Source organism: Camelus bactrianus, chromosome X (genome assembly GCF_048773025.1).
Source record: "Camelus bactrianus isolate YW-2024 breed Bactrian camel chromosome X, ASM4877302v1, whole genome shotgun sequence".
Classification (NCBI taxonomy): Eukaryota; Metazoa; Chordata; class Mammalia; order Artiodactyla; family Camelidae; genus Camelus; species Camelus bactrianus.
The window spans coordinates 53,475,651-53,494,867 of record NC_133575.1 but is presented as its reverse complement, the minus strand read 5'-3'; the positions used below and the strand labels follow the sequence as shown (position 1 = coordinate 53,494,867).

Here is a 19,217-nt window from a genome sequence, read left to right as displayed (position 1 = left end):
TCCAGTAGCTGAGACCACACGGAAACCACTTGAACGGTCTGAGGAAGAATGATGAACACTTCTTCAAGAACCATCAGATTCATTGGGTACAAAGAGTGCACCCAGGTTCAGTGCGCGCGGCTTCAGTGGTGGTTTATAAATGTTCTCTGCACCACTTGGTGGTGGTGGGGGATGGAATAAATCAGGGAAAAGGAAATTTATGGCATTTCCTCATCTAATACACATCTACTACCAGAGGCTTTCTCCTTGGAGGGAATAATCCATAAAAAAAATAAATAAAAACTCATGCATCAAAAATCACCTGGCAGCTCTGTGTCCCACCTGGATCTCCGCATTCTATTATTACCTGTGCAAGCTCTGCGATATGACAGCTATGTCCTGAACCTTTTAAGGCAATTTCATTCATTAGGGGCCCAAAGGGTCAAAGTCATTCAGCGATCATTTGCAGGTCATCTCCTGAAAAAAATTCTTTGCTGTCTGCAGCTGCTAATGAACATAACCAAATCTAATTTCACTCAGTAAGAGACATTCGTCAACCAGGAAAAAAAGCAGCAGCCCCCAGGCCCTGAATCAGCTGTTAAAACTGACATCTGGGATTAACATCAGCAAATACACAGGATGAAAAGAACCCAGAAGTTCAAGGTCGATCTACCATGAAATGTTATGTATCTGTTCCAGAAATCAACCAATGACTGTAATCATTATCATTCAATAAGACTCAATAAGATCGATGCACATTCAGTAAAATCAGAAGAAAATGTCTCATGTGTGGGATTCTTGATGCAACGGATTTTATACTTTATTTAAACATTAGTCAAGCTTAACTCAGAGGGGACAATAACAAATTACTCCTGCTTGCTGAAGGACTGCCAACGAGCCCAGGAGAGAGGCACGGGCAGAGCTTACCTGGGTGGTGTCTGTTGGCTGCCTCGGCAGGAAGTGAGCTGCCCTGGAACCTCTGAGCCCCAGCTTGGCAACCAGTCTCAGCAGGGTAGTGACAGATGACAGAGGCCGAACACAGCCCCTCAGGGTCAGCTGGTCGTTAAAATGAAAGTACAATGAGCAAAATTACGGCCCATCCTCATCCCAGACTGCAGTGACTAAGAATGATTTGGACAGTCTGATTACGTGGAAATGCCAATTTTTCCCCCAAAGGTCAAACCCACAGATCTCTAGTTTTGTTACAAATAGGAACATGCCACCTTTTCTGCTCTGCACGCCCGTGTCAAGGCTGGCAACACGGAAGAATCTCACGGTGCTCAAGGTTCCACTGAGGGACTGAGCCCACACGTGAAACAGGCCATCCAGTCCTTCTTTTAACCAAGAATCTAATGTGCGCTCTGTGGCAGGCTCTGGGCCAGATGCTGGCACTGCAGAGAGATGGATTGAGCAGGAAGGACCCCGAAATGAAAGTGTTTTAAATTAATACCACCTGAAGCAGGACCAGAATACCTTTCCACCTCCTTCACCCTACATTCATCTGGCCCACCTGGAATAAATATCTAACTGGCCTGCCTCCTTCTCAAAGGCGGCCACAGTTAGTAGCTACAACCTTTTGCTCTCCTCTCACTGGCAGTTCCACCCTGAGAACCTTACGCAGCCTCACGCCTGACAAGCTGGGCTACAGTCTTCATCTGTATTCTTTAGCTCTGCGGGCCTCCAACTTTTTGGTCTTAGATCTCCCTGACACTCTGAAAAATCACTGAGGATCTCAAAGAGTGCTTTCGTGTGTGTGTGTGCAGGTTATACCTACAGATACTTACCATATTCAAGAGTAAAACCAGGGGAGAGGGATATGGCTCAGGGATAGAGCACAGGCTTAGCATGCAAGACGTCCTGGGTTCAATCCCCAGTACCTCCATTAAAAAAATGAAGAAAAATAGAGAAGGATTTAAAACTTTATGTATTCATTCCTATTAAAATAATAAGCCCATTAAATGTTAAGTTTTTATGAAGAATAACTATTTTCCAAAACAAAACACCAGAAGAGTGGCATCGTTTTACAGTTCTACAAATTTCCTTACCGTCTGGCTCAACACAAGTGAGCCGGGTCCCCACAAGCACTTCTGCCCTCCGTCTGCAGTGGTGTCGCACGTCGTGTAGCCCCCGGGAAGCTCCACTGTACCTTTCCAATGGACTGAAGGTGAGAGGCCAAGAACGCAGGACACCGTTCTCTGCAGGAAGCTGACAGCCCATCACCACCATGTGGGTCAGGGTCCCGGGTGGGTTCTCATCCTGGAGAAGTGCCCAATCTCACAGCTACCCTCCAGCCATCAGTCACGTGGATTTACAGACTTCTCTTTCAATACAACGTACTCAAGCTGCCATCATTTCCTTTTCTCATTCAGCTTAATAATTTTTATATGTTTTCTCTTTTCTTTTGCATTGATTTCTTCTCTTTCCCACTTTTATTTCTCTCTACTCCTTACGAAGCCAAATTAGGAAATGTAAGTCCATTCAAGAATCTCTTCTACTTAGTGTGTACTATAGCTCGTCGTTAAACTTCTATCAGAGAATTTTGTTACTTCACTCTGACCCGTATTTATCCTAAGTAGCTGGCAGGCCCTCTGAGCTGACAGCTTCTTCCAGGAAAGAGCCCCATTTTAGTCCTTACTCTCAGAGCATTTATTAACAAGCATTTAGGGAACATCTACAACATGCTAGATGATGGAGACACATGGACCGTGCCTCCCGCTCCCACCCCCAGGAGACAATCCCTGCAGGAGAAAAGCATGTCACAAGCATCTCAATCACAGAGGAAGACTGACAGACCCCACTGCGGGGCAGGCCCAGGAGAGGTTGTCCTTTGACTGAGTTTTTTTTTGTTTCCAGTGTTTTATAATTGAGATATAATTCACATATAATAAAACTCACCCACTTAAAGGGGTACAATTCAGCATCTTTCTGTATATTCACGGTTGTGAAGCCCTTACCAGAACACCCGATCACCCCAAAAGAAATCCCCTGTCCATTAGCAGTCACTCCCCATCCCCCTGTCCAGCCAGCCCCTCGCAAGCATCATCTGCCCTCTGCCTCTGCATGTGCCTATTCTGGACATTTCAGATCACTGAAATCAACAATATGTGGCCTTTTGTTTCTGGCTCCTTTTACTTATGCTGTTATTAATGGTCGTCCATTTCAAAGTGGTATTAGCATCTTATTTTTTTTAAAGGTTATAGTTTATTAGAAGGTGGCAAGTACTATCAAATAGAGAGGAGTATAAGGGGTGGGGTTTCAAAGGGAAAAGGGTGGGTTGAGCCGTCAGGGTGGACTTCCCAGAACAGGTGGCCTTTTTCATCTCCCCCTCCTTTTTTTCTTTTTTATTCATTTTTATGTCTGAATAATATTCCACTACATGGAGATATTGTATTCTGTTCATCCACTCAGCAGCTACCTATGGACAAGGTCTGCAAGAATGAGTGTAAGAGGTTCCTAACGAGAATTTCTTTCGGAGCAAAGGGCAAGATGTGCTTTAAAAGAGCCAACACACAGAGACACAAGGAAATCCGGGGCGTTTCTGAGCAAAGGACATGCTTGCTTCGGCAGGACTACCGTGCAGGGCTGGGGCGGATATTGGCAGGAATCACGGTGAGGGAGTCACCTGAGAAGACTCCCCACTGCAAGCAGCTCAGCCAACTCTCCTCCCTCATTCTGTATTTTTAGAGCTGTGTTTCAAAGTTTTCTCTTATTTCAAGTAACAGCACTTTAACTACACATCTGATCATCTGCATCAGACCACCTTACCTCCAAGCCACAGAAAGTCATTCACTGACCGGAGCAGCTCCAGAACAAATGGTGATGGACCAGGGAGTCCTGAAGCATCCCGGCCTGCAGGCACAAACCGCCTCGTATTTCCGCATGTGCCCTGGTGATGTCCAGCAAGTAAAATACACAGAAATATCTCACTGCTGGTGCACGAGGTCTGCCCCAAAATTGCCCCAAAAGCATGCTGGCAAAGCACTACTCAACCCTCTCACTACAAAAAAAAAAAAAAAAAAAAAAAAAAACAACAAAAATAAAAAAAAAACAAAGCAAAGAAGGCAAATTTAGACTCTACAATTGAAAACCAGCAAACATCACTGCCAGTATCTGAGCTGGAATGGTCCTGACTTCGAAAAATACTGAGTAGTTATTTTTCAAAAGTGATAGACATAGAAGTATTTCATGTAGATGATATTACAGAAGGATTTTTCTTTTCAAAATTTCCAGTCGCAACATTAGCACAAGAATGTTTGTTTCAGCTTTAATATCTATCCTCTACTTTCTTAACTTTTAAACTATTATTTTATAAAAAGGGCTATGCTGCATATTATAAACCATCTGTTTGGATTCTGCAAGCAAGATCTTTACAAATTCACAATTTCAGAGCAAGCTTTAATGATGCTTTGAGAGCTAGGGCCTGGGGCGCTCACTAACAGCTCTTTAAATACTGACAAGGATGTGCTATTAAGTAATGCAAAGGCTCAAATTCCGTGTCAACTCTGAAACCAAAGAAACTAAACCGAAGCCTTACTTTATCATTTCAGAATATTCCTATTCTTTTGAATATTAAATTTCTTTAAAGATAAGATATTTTTGAGAAAAACAGCAGCTATATTCAATTTCCTTTCACCAAGAAAGCAATCTTTATCAAGAAAAAAAACCCCTATGGAAATGCAAAAGACGGTGAATTTCTAGCTAAGTGAACATGCAGATCTCAACACACACATAAATCCTATCAGATCTCACTTGAAAGAGGTCAACAAAGTCCTGGGTTACCCTGGAATTTAGCTCTTCTGTTCCAAATATTGGCTGAGCTAAGACCATCACACAAGGCAGGGAAGGACAGAAGCGGAAAGTCAGCCTGGCTACCACCATCTGCTTTCTTCCAGCCACAAGGCCCTGCGAGGGCGGCCCCGCTAACAAGCGCTCCCCATAAGGAAATAATACATCCACACTGTCCCTGTTGTCCCCACGCAGCCCGGACGCCCCTCTCCCACTGGTCGCCTCCCAGCCTGTGAGTGGTCTTCTAATGACCCTCCCACTCTGTGGCACCCACCCCCTCATCCGCTACACATACACACACACACACACACACACACACACACACACACACACAAACACTCTCTCTCTCTCTCTCTCTCTCTCTCTCTCTCTCTCTCTCTCTCTCGAAAGAGAGCAAGAGCGAGAGCGTGAGAGCGAGAGAGCAGGGACAGCTTTCTCAAAGCACAAATTTGATTACATGACTCCTCCACCGAAACACTTCGGAGGTTCGCTGGTACAGTTCTAACACCACCCCCGCCCCTTCCTCTCATTGCCCAGCCTCACCGCAGTACCCAGGTCCCCAGTGACCTCAGGGGCCCCCTGACCTGATGCCTAGCTACTTCCCACCTGCATCCAGGCTCATTTTGATTCTGTTTCTCAAGGAAACCTTCCCTGCCTCCAATCCCCGCACTTTGGTTTAGGTTTCCCTGCTGTGTTCCTAGAACATTCCAAGCTAAATCAACTTCTGACACTGCTAAGCTCGCAAGAAGCAAGTACATTTTGCTTACTACTGTCACTTCACCCCTCTCCCCTAGACACAGAGAAGTGCGTGTGTTATGAATAAATGAATGAAGGGGTGGGTCTCAAAGGGACAGACAGACTTGCTCTCACCGGTCCCGACCCCTTCTTTCTGTAGACCATCAGAAGCAAAACCAGGAGTACCTCTCCTGAGGGTCACTTCCTGCTGACAACTTTCACTGCCTCCTCTGTCAGTTGTAGTAAAAAACAAGCTCCTCCAAAGCCCTCCAACCCAGGCCTTCTCCAGTGTCCTCCCCAGCAGGGGCACCCTCCACCCTGGACTGCACAGGGCACTCTCCCCTAATCCCCACCCACAAGCCTCCAGGCCTCTGCCTGGCTGCTCCTGCCACCTGAGCCACCATCTTGACCCCTTCTCCTGGCTGATTCTGACTCTGTCCTCACAACTGAATGTAGAGTCCATTTCCTCTAGGATGTCCTCTCTGATAATGTCCTTTAGCTCTTGGCTGGGCTCCCTCTAAAGCAGCACTGCATAATGACCAACTGGGTGTTTGTCCACCTGCTCCTTTGAGAACACAAACTCTTGAAGTCCACGTGGGAATAAGGAGTGAGAGATAAGACGGGTGGGAGAAGCAAAAAGCAAAAATCACAGCCCAAGTCCCAAATTCAAGGATTCTTTCTCAGAAAAAAGAATAAAATATTTCATACGTGTGCAATTTGGCTACTATTTTTGTGGCTCGTGGAAAGCCAGAGCTTGGTGTTCTAGTCCAAAAACCAAGTTACATGCAAAGAAATGTATGTACTCATATCCAAAGGAAACCAGAGCTGCTCAACAACACTTTGCAGTTAGAATCCAAAGGATTTTTGATAAAGGTAATTTCTCTCTGTCTCCTTTTTTTTTGGCATCATATAGTTTTAGAAGTATTTGCATGACTAAGAGATGACTACAGCCCTTGATTCTGCACTGGAGCGTTTGGGACCAAGGAAGCCCAGATTACATTCACTGTGTAAATGCAATCACACCAACACACTGACAGGTGCCCTGGTGGTGGAGCTGAAGTTCCAAAGCAGACAACCTTAAATTCCAAGACAGCTCTAAGTAGAAAGTAAGAGATGCAAAGTTCTGTACTCAATTTCATATGCTCTTTGGGCCATTAACTGATAGTGCATCTTGTCTAATGAAACCCAAAAATAAACTGTCAACGTCGATTTTCTCCATTTGATCATTTTATGCTAACATTGGATACCAAACCCTCACTCCATACGGAAATCTCAGGCCTAAGTTGCAGCAGTTACATCCCGCGGAAAAAAGCCGATCAAGGGAGAACTGGAGAGTTTCCCTTCAGAAGCTGCTAAGTCTGGTTTGCACCTGTACGTCATTTGCAACCACGTCATCGTCAAAGGAATAAGACCTTACATCTGTGGGGCGAAAAGCACTGCGGTGCTTCCGAACCATCAAACAACACTGAGCTTTGTGAAACAGTTCTGAGGCAGTTAAATCACTTTTTCTGAAAGGATCCAAAATTGACCCACTTCACCATTCCAGGTACAACAGGGAGGTACCAGAATTAGTAGAGAAAACACGCCCTTGAAGTCTGACAAGGCCTTGCTTGAATCGTGCTACAGCATTTACTAGCCGCTAAATGGACCAATACTTAACCCCTCTGAGAAGGCTTGCCAATCTGCAAAAGGGGGCTGCCACCGCCCACCTGGGAGGCATGGCTGTGAATGCAACACCCAAGTAGGTTGGCCGACTGGTACCTGACACGGGGCCTGGCTAGTTTCCCTCCGCTGCCCTTCTCCCCATTTAAACTTGCACTGTTCCCCCGGTAAGGATCAAGTCCCCGGGACAGACTGCCCGATTCTTCTGTGTATCCCTGGATACATGCCTTACACTTAGGAGGCCAGAAAAAGTACTGCCTCCTCCCTAGTCACTATCCGTGTTCTTAAGAGTTTCGTTTTTGTTTTTAAGACTACTAGGCAGGGAGAATATTCCAGAACTGTCCAACCACCATTCTCCAGGTTGGCTCCCCTCCCAACCCCCATCCCCTCTCACCTCAGATCCTCTGTCTGATCGCCTTTTCTACGTGGAAAGCGGAAAGTGAGTCCGCTGGGGTGGGGGCTCCCCAGGCCTCCCTCCCTCCCTCACAGGTGAGTGTGACTTCCTTCTCCCCACTCCCAACTGCATTTCCAGCTTCTGAGGAGGTGTCCCGCCCAGATCTTGCAGCTTCTGCATCTTCCTGAGATGCACATGTGGCCACGACCCTCCCTTCTGATTTCTTCCTGGGCGGCAACGCCCCCCTCCCCGGAACCTTGAGGATAAATCGCATTGCTCTGAAAATCCCAAACGCCGCTGACTGACACACCAAAGCTGCATTGCCTGGGCTATCCTCCAGCCCAGACACAGCCCTGCCCTCCCTCAGCCTCAGTCTGTACATCTCGAGGTGAGCTCATCCACATGCAAGGCTGTGAACACCAGCTAAGAATGACGACTCCCAACGTGTAACTCTACTTGGCTCCTTCACCTGAGCCCCAGGCTCATAGAGCGGAGTGCCTCTTTGAATTCATAACTCGGATGACAAATGGCATCTTAAAATGCCTCATGTCCACCGTTTACTATGGAATTCAATCCCTTGCAGGTAACTCCCGGGTTCCCATTTTAGTAACAGCCCCAGCGCCCATATAGGTGTTTGAGGTCACATTCAATTTCCCCTGTTGGCTCACCACAGCCCTGCCCTGAAATCGGTCCTGTCATTTCCGTCGCTAAGCCCATCTCAAGTCTGGTTCTGCAGAGACCGCGGCCGGAACTCTGCAAGCTCACAGCATGGTGCAGTGAGTCACAGTCCTCTGAAGGGTGCTCCCTAGAGGGGGAGGCACCTCCTGACACGGGTCACCTCAGAAGGCACTGGATTCTCACAAAGGAGGCCCAGGAGATGGGACTCAATGTTCTCCCGTGGTCTGAACTTCGAAGGGCCTGAGGTTTGGGAGCTCATCGTTAGCAGACACACATGCCAGTGAGCAGGTGAAGATGGAGGAACCCAGGCAAGGCTGTTCTCACTCCGACCCCTGGGCTCTCAGGAGCCACGGGAAAGGACTGTGTCCAGGGCACAGCCCAGCCATCACAGATCCCAGCCTGCATTTACCAACTCGGACAGCCTAGACTCTTTCTACCTGTGACACTTAACTTCTGTTCTGTTCCCTCCCAGACTGTGATGGACTCTTTCAGAAGTCTGGCCTGTCTCAAGCGAGACCAAGTCAGTGAAGGATGAAGTGTCCACATTTGGACCAGAGCATGAAAGGAGAAACAAGGCCTCATGGTCAGCATGATGGTGATGGCCAAACCCTACCCCCGGGTGAGATGAACCAGGGTGGGGGTGAGAATCCAAGATCCTAGGTCGGCCAAAGGATCTTCCTTCACGGCTGACTGGGGTGTTGGAGTCTCACTACCGCAAACTAACAACACGGCCGTCAGTGGTGGACGTCAGCTGCAACAGACACAGAGTCAGCTATTTACTGCCAACATGGGTTATTAGTAAAGGCTGGTGCAGGAAGGCCTGCACGGCTGCTGAGGCAAACCACAGACCCGGCTCTGAATGCCCACTGACTGAAGTAGAGAGGAAGCTACGGTCCCCTTTAGTGGTCCCTGTGTCCACCAGATCCAGGTGAGCCAGCTAGTTAGGAGAAGGCCATGTTGTCCTGATACTCAGAAAAACCAGCCTCGTAAAGGGAGTAAAAAGGTGACATGGATTTTAGACGCGCTTTTGCCCCTTTACGAGGACAAAGTAAAGTAAATGGCATGGGGAAGGCAAAAGCAAATGAAAACCCGGTGACTGCTTCCTCCAACAGCTTCCCCTGCAGCTGCTCACCCCCGAGCCGGCCACTTCCTCACCAGTGACCGCCGGCCTGGAAATGCCATCACGCACGTCACACAGCGACATCCAGGAGCCGCATGCCGAACACATTTGTGTAAAAGCCAGAATCAAGCAAGGTGCTGCAGACTTTGAATTTCCAAGTGAAAATACCCATGAAAAACATCCCTCAGAAGCCGCATAAATCAATTCGCATCTCACCTCCTCAAAACAAACAAAATTAATAAGGGCTCATTTGTCACCAAATGTAAGGAGGACCAAACATGTTTCTCAAAGCAAGGATTCTACCAGGTATCAAACACCAGCAGGTGACATGATAACAAAGCAAAAATTCCAAAAAAAATTAGAAAATAAAAACATGACTGAGATAATACATGAATCAAAGCAACCATTAAGTTTTTGCTTTTCAAAGCAATGGAGGCAGCACCGAGGGCAATCTCGCTATTTCCAGTGCAGGGTGTGCACAGACCACATTTTCAGACCCAAGAACATGCGCACAGGGAGGTCCAAGAGAAAACGGAAAAAAGAGAAAGAAAAAGAGGAACAAGCAAAAATTAGAAACCCACAGTGCTCCTAGCATCAGTGGCTGTCGCTACTCTATTGGACAGCAACTCCAGGGGTCCCACCAGGGGTCCTGGCTGAAAAAAGAGAGTAACTGTCCACACTAACCCTAAAAGGATCTCTCTGAAACAAAGGCGGATTCACTTTTAAACGTCTGAAAACTGGCGGGCTGCACCTACCTCCCCCCTTGGCTACAAGACAGCCCTCCTCCTTGCCAATCCCTTTCTGGATGTAGGGAAGCAGCCCGGCACACAGCCAGGGCAGCCGGCCTCCAGGTAGGCTTATCTGCTGTCTGTGTCCAGTCCCACCAAGTCCTCCTTCTCAAACGGGATGCAGGGGAGGGGGATCTTGTCCCTAGAATTGTTGGGGGCCCCGTCCAGTCTCTTGGACACCAGCAAGATGAAGAGTGACTTGATGATGTCCTCGACCCTCTTCTCCACCACTCTGCAGTCCATGTAGGTTGAAGGCCACATCAGTGGGCGGCTGCTTGACCACCTCCCCATGCAACCCAAAGGCAAAGAGCTGAGGGTCGTAGAGCGTGGTGCCATACAGCTCCTCTGCACGTGGAGCTTCTAGAAGGTCTTGTCCAAGAGTCAGTCGGTGATGGTGACAAGGCCCACGACCTTGCGGTGGGTCTGGAAGTCGCTCCACCCATTTTTGGGCCAGTAGTGGTGCCTGTAGTGGATACAGAGTGCCCACTGGGAGCCGCACGGGCTGATCTGGCTCACCGAGGAGATTCACTTATAGATGCAAAAGAAATTCTCCTCTGAGTTGATCCCCAACAGGTTGGACCACCACGGGGAGATTCTGGTTGTCTTCAGCACACTGCACATAGTAGGGATGCTCATGTTGCAGGCCCTGCTGAGAGGGGAGAGGAGACTGAGGTACACACTCTGCTGTGGGCTGCAGGCCCATCTGGGATGCGGTGACCTGGTGTATAGCAGCCATAAGGCAGGGAAGCCCAAGCAAAGACAGGGGTAAAGTTTGTCCTCAGCGTCTGCACATGGTTACCATAGCTCGGGTCACATTACCCAGCTTTTGGTCTAGGCTTCCAGACCCTGCAGAAAAGGGTCATTTCTTGTTTTCAGTTTCCAACACCTAGCCAGGCCCTGATGCAAAGTCAGTGCTCAAAACTGCTGAATAAAGGAATGAACAAAGGAACTGCTTTCCCCACCCCCCCTTCAGCAGAATATAAAGAAAAGAACCACAGTGGGATCAAAAGATCTGGATTTCAACTCCAATTTACTTGAACTCCTAAGCTGCAGGATAATGGATAAGAAAACTTTCCTTGGGGAGGAGGGTACAGTTCTGTGGCAGAGCCCATGCTTAGCATGTATGAGGCCCTGGGTTCAATCTCCAGTACCTCTATTAAAAAAAAAAAATGAAACAAATAAATAAACCTAATTACCCCACGTCAAATATTAATTTTTTTAATTCAAAATTTCAAAAAAGCCCTTGCAATTGACACAACATTGGAAACTTGACTATACTTATATTAAAAAAAAATTCCTTGCCTTACAAGAATATATCTGAATTATGGAAGTTTGCAAATGTAAAATGCCTAGGGTACAATCTGCATAAAAAGTGGGGGACTGTACACATTTACTATCCCTCCTTTATGAGCTATATTTCCTTTGGGGGGGTTATAACCTCTCAGAGCTAAATTTCTCAGATTAAAAAAAGAAAACATTACCTGATTCTCAGTACTGCTGAAGAATCAGATAACCCTGTGAAAGCATCTAACCCACAGAGTTTACTCAATAAATGTTTGTTGAATGAATGAATAAACATGCAAGTGAATGCTGCCCCTGCCACAGACCATCACAATGGTACTGCCTGGAAACCCTTAGCCCACGTTCCACCTGACTCTACATTAACCATGTGGTTGACCTGGGCAGGCCTGTGTGCTTCTCTAAACCCCAATTTATTCACGAATAGAAATGGGAGTAATAACACAAACCTCAAAGGGTTAGTGAGTCAATAACAAATTGTACAACAATTTTGCAAGATGGAATCATGAAAGAAAATTGGGCAAAGAGTCCATAGACTCTCTCCATATTATCTCTTACAACTGCATGGGAATCTACTTTACATCTCAAAATACAAAGTCCAATTTTGTTAAAGAGGTTATTGAGATTAAATGAGCTCACTGTCTTAAATAAGGAACACACAGTACAAAGAGGACAATGCACAGCAAATGAGATACACTTAGTAAACGGTCCCACCGAGCCCACTGGTCGCTCCAACTCCAGAGCACAAGGATGGTTCATCATGGCCAGAGGCCACTGCACCTGAAGCTAACAAAGCTAATGGTCACCACTTCCAAGAGCCCCTGCCTCCACCCTAGGTCTAATTTTGTATTTGTAACTTTCTTTTCTTATACTTAAATAGGAATACCCAATTGCATAGCCTTCAGGTCACCAAAACCTGACCACGGAAATCATGACAGCAGCCATCCCCAGTGAAACAATAAAATTAAAAGCCATATCCACAAGAAGTCTATGTAATTCTAATGGCAGTAACTTCATCCTGGACTGAGAGGAAGAGGACTGGGGAGGAGGAGGAAACTGGGGCCCCCAGACCCAGGGGCCACCTGTCCCATGATGTAATTTTGTCTCAACCCACACACTCCAGGAAATTCAAATTACACATAGACAGAGTGCTATGAACAAGATTTTTTTTTTTTTTAAAGAAACCCCTGATTCTCTAACAGGTCAGGTTTCTACTGAGGCACAAATGGCTTATGTTTGTATTGTTTCACGAAAACCTAAAATAATATCACTCCAACTTGACACATGAAGAAACGGAGGAAAAGAGAGGTTTATCACATTGTGCAAGATTAGAGAGAGGCCACGTCAGAGGCTGTATTTAAATCCAAGCCCCTGCTCCAGTTCTCACACTAGAAATTGTGACATACTGCCCCCATCCTGCCCCCTCCCTGCAATAAATCTCTTAAGTCTTTTCTGTGCTACCTGGAATGAACCAAAGTCACATTAACTTTCCAGAAAGAGCTGTGTCACCCCTTGGAGGACGTATCAAAATCTGAAGAATTAGGGTTGGAGCAGAGATTTGAGTTCTCTGTTTCTCAAAAGGAGACATGGGTTTAAAAGAAACCAAAAAGCACTTCTCTTGTCTAAGCCCTCATTGTGCAGAGAAGGAAACGGAGGCTCAGAAGAGATGAGGAAAGGGCCTAATTTACAAAGCTTGCCTCAGCGCAGCACCAAGCCAGCCCTGGGCACTGCTGGGGAAGGACGTGGGAGGCCCTGGAGAATGAGTGTTAGAAAAAGGAAAGAGAAGAAGCATACAAGCCCTCTACACCGTCGTACCATGCAGTTCCACCAAATTATCCAGTATGGGAGCCGCCAACATTAAGGTGGGCTAAACAACTTATAGAAACCTGGAAGTCTCAACTACAGTGGAAATTCCAACTTTTATATGTTTTTTTCCCAGTTCAGGCATGAGCACAGCGGGAGCTCTGTGCCAGGCACTACACAAGTCCTGGAGTTCTCCCAAATACAGATGTCTATGAACACGTGTGCAAACCACATGAAGGCCCACCAGAAGAAAAACGCCCACAGATAAGTTGGAATTACTGAAAATGAAGGCAGCTAACCAGCATATATTACTAGCAAAAAGGATGTTGCTAGAAATACTCATGGACATAGCAAACTGTGATTAGCAAGTGGGAAAGGGGGAGGGACAGTTTAGGAGTTTAATATGTTCAGATACACATCACTATATATAAAATAAATAAATGACAAGGACCTACTGTATAGCACAGGGAACTATGTTCAATTTCTTGAAATGAGCTTTACTGAAAACAATCTGAAAAATGTACACGTACATATGCATATATATAACTGAATCTCTACTGTACACCTGAAACTAACATTGTAAACTGATTACACTTTAATAAAAAATAAGAATTTTAAAAATAAATAAATAAATAAAAGAACACTGTAATCCCCTTAGCTGTAGGTGGTGGAGAACACTGGTTGCAAGTACCAAGTCCACTCGATCACTCCAGCAATGGCTGTCACTCTTTCTGACCATCATGGAGTCAATTGGCTTCACTGAGATTACTTTTCTCTTTCGTGAAAAGCTACAGTGGCAACCAACGATATATATAATCTCATTATTTACAGACCCAACAAATTAGTGCAGACTTTCCATAGGCCAGGCTCTGGACAGATGAAAGATAGGGTCCCAGATACATTTATGGGTAGAAATAGTTTATGCCATAAAGACATTAATTCTTCCTGTTCTGATATATAGATTCAATGCAATTATGATTAGAATTCCTACCAGAAATTTATGGAATGTAGCAAGTTAATTTAGGGTCAGAAACAGCCAGGAAACTTCTTTAGAACCACCACTGGGGAGGGGTGGATAGATCATTCATTTCCACTGTTCTTTCTGAAGTGTTGAAAACGTTCTGGAATAATAATGGTTGCACCACTGTGAATATACCAAAAGCCGCTGAATTGTACCATTTAAATGGGTGGACCTCACAGTGTGTGAACAATATCGCAATAAAGCTGTTCTACGAAAAAATATTTCTGGACCACTATTTTTCCCTCTATATTACTAGTCTGCCCCACAATTTTAGAAAAACTAAAAAACAAAACCAAACAAAAATTTGCCAGGAGATCTTTAGGACTGCAATATTCCTGGGTCTCCAAAATGCCTCTGATGGTGATGCCCCTGTTAACACACACTAGTTGGGCTGGACTAGTTAAGGACTATATCTTTTTAAAATCGACGGTCACATGTTTCACCCTGGGAGACCGGAGGATGGAGAATGTCACAGCCTCATGTCCTCATCTCTTTATTTTGTTTTTGTTTTTGTTTTTGTTTTTGTTTTTGTTTTTGGAGTAGAGAAAGATTTTACTGCAGGGCCAAACAAGGAGAACAGTGGCTCGTGCTCAAAAACCCTGAACTCTCTGATGGTTTTTGAGGTGAACTTTTTTTCTTTTTTTTTAATAGGGTAAAGTTTTTAACAGGCAAAATGAGGCTTGAGGGCTTCCAGGTGTGTGACTTTCTTCTGACTACTTGGTGGTAGGTAATAGGGCCGTGTTCCAGGAATCTCGTGCTCAGCCTGAAGTTACCATCCTCCACCTGGGTGGGGGCCTTAGCTCCTGCAGAACAACTCAAACATATTAAGTATATCCCTTCCCCTACTCCTCAGCTCATTTTTAAGTGAACCAAGCCCTGCTTTCAACACTGTGATCACGCTAACTACAAAAACACGTGACATCAACAAACACCACCATCCTAACACCAGAAAAAGTATTAAGGGTATTTACCTGGGGCAGAAACACTGAGGGAGGAGAAAGAAGCATGCTCAGCGTTGGCGCTCTCTTTTCCCAAGTCTCTGCCAGGAAAAGCTGGGCTTTACAGCCAGAGGATCTCAGCCCCAGGGAACAGCGTCCACGCCACTGAGCTGGACCTCGGGGACAGGGAAAGGGAGAGGAATGCAGTCTAGGGGTGGCGGGGCAGGGAAAGTGGCGGGGGGCGCGGCTGCAGCCCCTCTCGGAGGCCAGTCGCAGCCACTGTCCCCGCCCCCGCCCGGCTCCGCAGATCCCGCCGGCCCGGGACGCAGGCCGCCCAGGGGCGGGGCGGGGTCTGCGGCCGAGGAGAGGAAGCCCGGGAGGAGGGGACTCGCGGCGGGAGAGCGGAAGGGGGCGCCGGCCGCAGACTGAGGGGAGCCCGGCTGGGGCGAGAGGTGGCAGGTGCGGGCCGCGGTATGGACCGGGGTGGCCATGTCCCCGGCAGGTGCGTGCCCGGCCCTGGACTGGTGTGGCCTGGGCGCCGGTGCAGGTGGCGCAGGCAGAAGGGGCTGGCGCGAGCCCCTCAGCTGGACACTCGCTGACTCGAGCCCTCGCAGGCTGTGACACGCGGACTCCCTTCCCCAGAGCCCCCAACCTTCCACTTACACAGCCGGAGGCCCCGACCCGGGGCAGGAGCCAAAGGCCTACCGGGCGACAGAGCCGAGCAGCCACTGGGGCTGATCCCTGGCTCGGAGCTGGAGTTTCGGGCCCGCGGTCCAGCTGGCATCCAAACGTGGGCATGCGCGGGAGGGCCAGCGATCCGCTCTGGGCTCTGGGTTCTGTGAGATACACTGGAGAATCGAGGGAGGGAGAAGATGGGAGGGGGAGAAGATGGGAGGAGTAGGAGCGGAAGCAAAAAGTGGAGGGAGAGAGATGGATGGAGGAGGAGCAAGGAGAAGCCAGAGCTCTAGAGGGAGAAGGGGGAGGGGAGTAGCAGAGATGAAGAGTAAAAGCTTTACCTTCAAGGGCACCCCGAAGGAGTCACCAGTCCTGCCTCCATGCACTTCTCTAGCCCCTCAAGGCCAGAAGCTCAAATTTCACCTCCCTGGTCAAGCCCTCCAGCCAAGGCCCTGCAGAACCCCAACAGGGATCACACCTGTTGCCCCCAAGAGGAGCTGGGCTTCCTGTTGCTCCCGGAACCAAACACCCACAGGCGTTGTCGCTTAGAAATACCTTCAGAAGAGTATAAATTCCCCTTTTACAGGCTGGGAAACTGAGGCAGGCATGATCTTTGCCTTAGCTGCACTGTCCCAGGTGTTGGGCTGGCAGGGAGCGGGAGGTACAAGTTCAGAGACCCAGACAGAGCAGACAGCCCGAGTGTCCGTGCATAGTCCCCATCTCTCCTGGGTAAGACACTTTCCACCCTAGTGGAACAATGAAGGGCTCACAGTAGGTCCCTGGGTGTGGGAGAGCTGTCCTCAGTTCCAGTGCCCAGCTTGCTATGTAGATAGGAGTGTTCTCGAGTCCAAACTCATTCTCCTCAATGCAGGACAGGCCAATAAATCAGGAGACCAGCTGTTGGGGCATGGAATAGCTAGTTTCTGTAGACCTAGATGGCAAACTAATGTCCTGGAAAACCATCTCCCCAAGTCAGAATTCAGGCTCCTTTCCTACTTGCTTGGTTGTTGCAAACTTCTTGGTATAGGAATTTTTTTGTTTTTAGAATTCTTTGTTGTTGCAGCTGTCCACCTGGGTCAGATGCCTGTTAACCTCCAACAAAACAAATGTTATTTTCTATTCTGCAACTTGTTATCTTTATATGAATGGAAAAATGTTAATATCCTTAAAGGTCAGAGCCTTCAGAATAGGCTCTCCTATCTATTTCAGGCTCTAGGCAACATTGTTTTACAGAAGGTGCAGAACCAGCAAGACTAAGCCTCGGAAACAGAGCACAGGGTTAAAGTCAAAGGAACAGATGTAATACAGAGTCTGATTTGTTCTTTGCTATTATCGAGGCAGAAGCCACTTGAGGATTTAAATCATTTTAGGTTAAAAATAAGTAAAACTTTAAAGGAATTTACATACATAGGTTGAAATGTGCATAAAATATTTGGAAAAGCTCACAAAATATTGTAAACAGTGACATCTCCAGGGAGGGCTGAGAGAACAAAGGATGAGGGAAACCTTCCCCTTGTGTATTTTTGTGCTGTTTGAATTTTTTTTTTTTACCATATGCATGGGTTTCTTTTTCAGTTAAAAAAAAGTGTAATGGAGGGAAGGAGTAACTAGCTCAGCAAGTACAGCAGCCATGGAAAACTGAGCCGTCACTTTTGCTTTAAGCCAGGAAGCATTTATTAACTCTCTCCTATGTGCCCAGTGTTGTTTTATGACTTCATTTATTATGTATATTTTTTATAAAATAATATCATGCTATCCCTGACCCCTGCCCAGGGGAGCTGGTGGAAAACCAATTGAGTTTTTATTGAGTTGTTTTGCAAGGAGTATAAATGAGTTATAAACAGAACACATCTTCAGGGCAAACCAGGTGGAATGGGTTTCCAGCAGGCCAGACAGCTAGGAAGGGTTTTCAACAGAGATGCCTAGAGGCTGAGAGAGAAAGCCTCCAGGGCCCCACAAAAAGCTGCCCAAAGTGGTTTCTCCATGGCACTATTGTAATAGGAAAGTACAAATCTGACTCCATATTACATCTTTTTCTTTGAATTTAACCCTGTGCTCTGTTTCCAAGGCTTAGTCTTGTTGGTTCTGCACCTTTTATAAAACAATGTTGCCTAGAGCCTGAAATATACGGGAGAAACTATTCTGAAGGCTCTGACCTTTAAGGATATTAACACTTTTCCATTCTTATAAAGATAACATGTTGCAGAACAGAAAATAACATTTGTTTTGTTGGAGGTTTACAGGGATCTGACCCAGGTGGACAGCTGAAACAACAAATGATTCTAACAACAAAGGATTCCTACACCAAGATGTTTGCAAAAACCAAGCACACCCCCTTCCCCTTTTTAATATAAAAGGAGCCTGAATTGTGACTAGGGGAAGATGCTTCTCCAGGACAATTACTCTGCCATCTCCTCAGTCAGCTGGCTCTCCAATTAAAGACGCTCTTTCTTGCCACAGAACGTGGTCTTCCAATTTATTGGCCTGTCCTGCAGTGAGCAGAATGAGTTTGGACTCAGTAACACAACCAAACATTGAAAGTATTCATTTGGTATATTAAATGACTTGCTGCTGCTGGTCTTTCTTCCTGACTTTTTCTTTTCTTGACCACTCCTGCTATGTTTATGAAAAATCTGTCAGTCTGCTCTTGTGGACACATTTACATCTCTAGCCACTACCCTTCCAGATAAGAACTGATGTCACCAAAATTGCTAAGAGATATTACATGGTCAGAAAAGACCAGAAGTGTGTACTGGCTGATGTTCAGGAGCAGGCTGGGACACCTGACAAGATGTCAGAAGCATGGATAGACAGCTGGGCACCAAAGGAGAAGCTTCTAAGCCTCCATGAAGGACTTGCTGGATAAGAAGGAAAAGTCCCAGATTGTAGATCTGATTCCACCATGAGCTTCCTGGGTGAGGCTCGGCAAGTGATTTAAGTTCTCTAGACCCGTGCTGTCCAACATGTGAGCCACCAGCCACATGAAGAATTATGAAGTTATTCTGTAGCCAGGCAGAATTATAAATAAACATTTTACAGCAAAGGCTCACCACGTATGATGTTTAGAAACATTAGTGGTTTTCTTGCCCTAACAGGTTATTTCTGTATGTCTAGCTCTCTGTGGTTTGTAACGCCCGTGACTAATGAGTCCCTTATAGTGAGGTATTTTGAAGTTATAAGTTACTGGACACAGTACCGTCATATCACAGTTGAAAAAAAAGACCCACATAAGCCAGGCCATTTGATTAAGTAATTATGAGCAGGGTCTCCGGGGCCAGCCTGCCTGAGTATAAATTCTCACTCTGCCTCTGGAGGGTTCTGTGTGAATCTTGGAGAAATT

At 46.6% G+C, this 19,217-nt stretch overlaps 1 protein-coding gene across 16 annotated transcripts in view; it reads right to left on the bottom strand.

Annotated features, from left to right (window-relative positions):
• The window catches only part of LOC141576231 (uncharacterized), a 166,607-nt gene that overhangs the window by 140,159 nt on the left and 7,231 nt on the right, over nt 1-19,217 (bottom strand). For 6 of the 16 annotated variants that reach the window (XM_074358959.1, XM_074358958.1, XM_074358960.1 and 3 more), the window contains exons 1-4: nt 15,236-16,882; nt 2,025-2,174; nt 1,764-1,856; nt 907-1,035 (exon numbers count right to left, since the gene is read on the bottom strand). In XM_074358959.1, coding sequence (XP_074215060.1) covers nt 907-1,035; nt 1,764-1,856; nt 2,025-2,174; nt 15,236-16,000 — 1,137 coding nt within the window. In that variant the 5' untranslated portion in view covers nt 16,001-16,882. The other 10 variants (XR_012504557.1, XR_012504560.1, XM_074358966.1 and 7 more) reach the window with 9 other exon arrangements.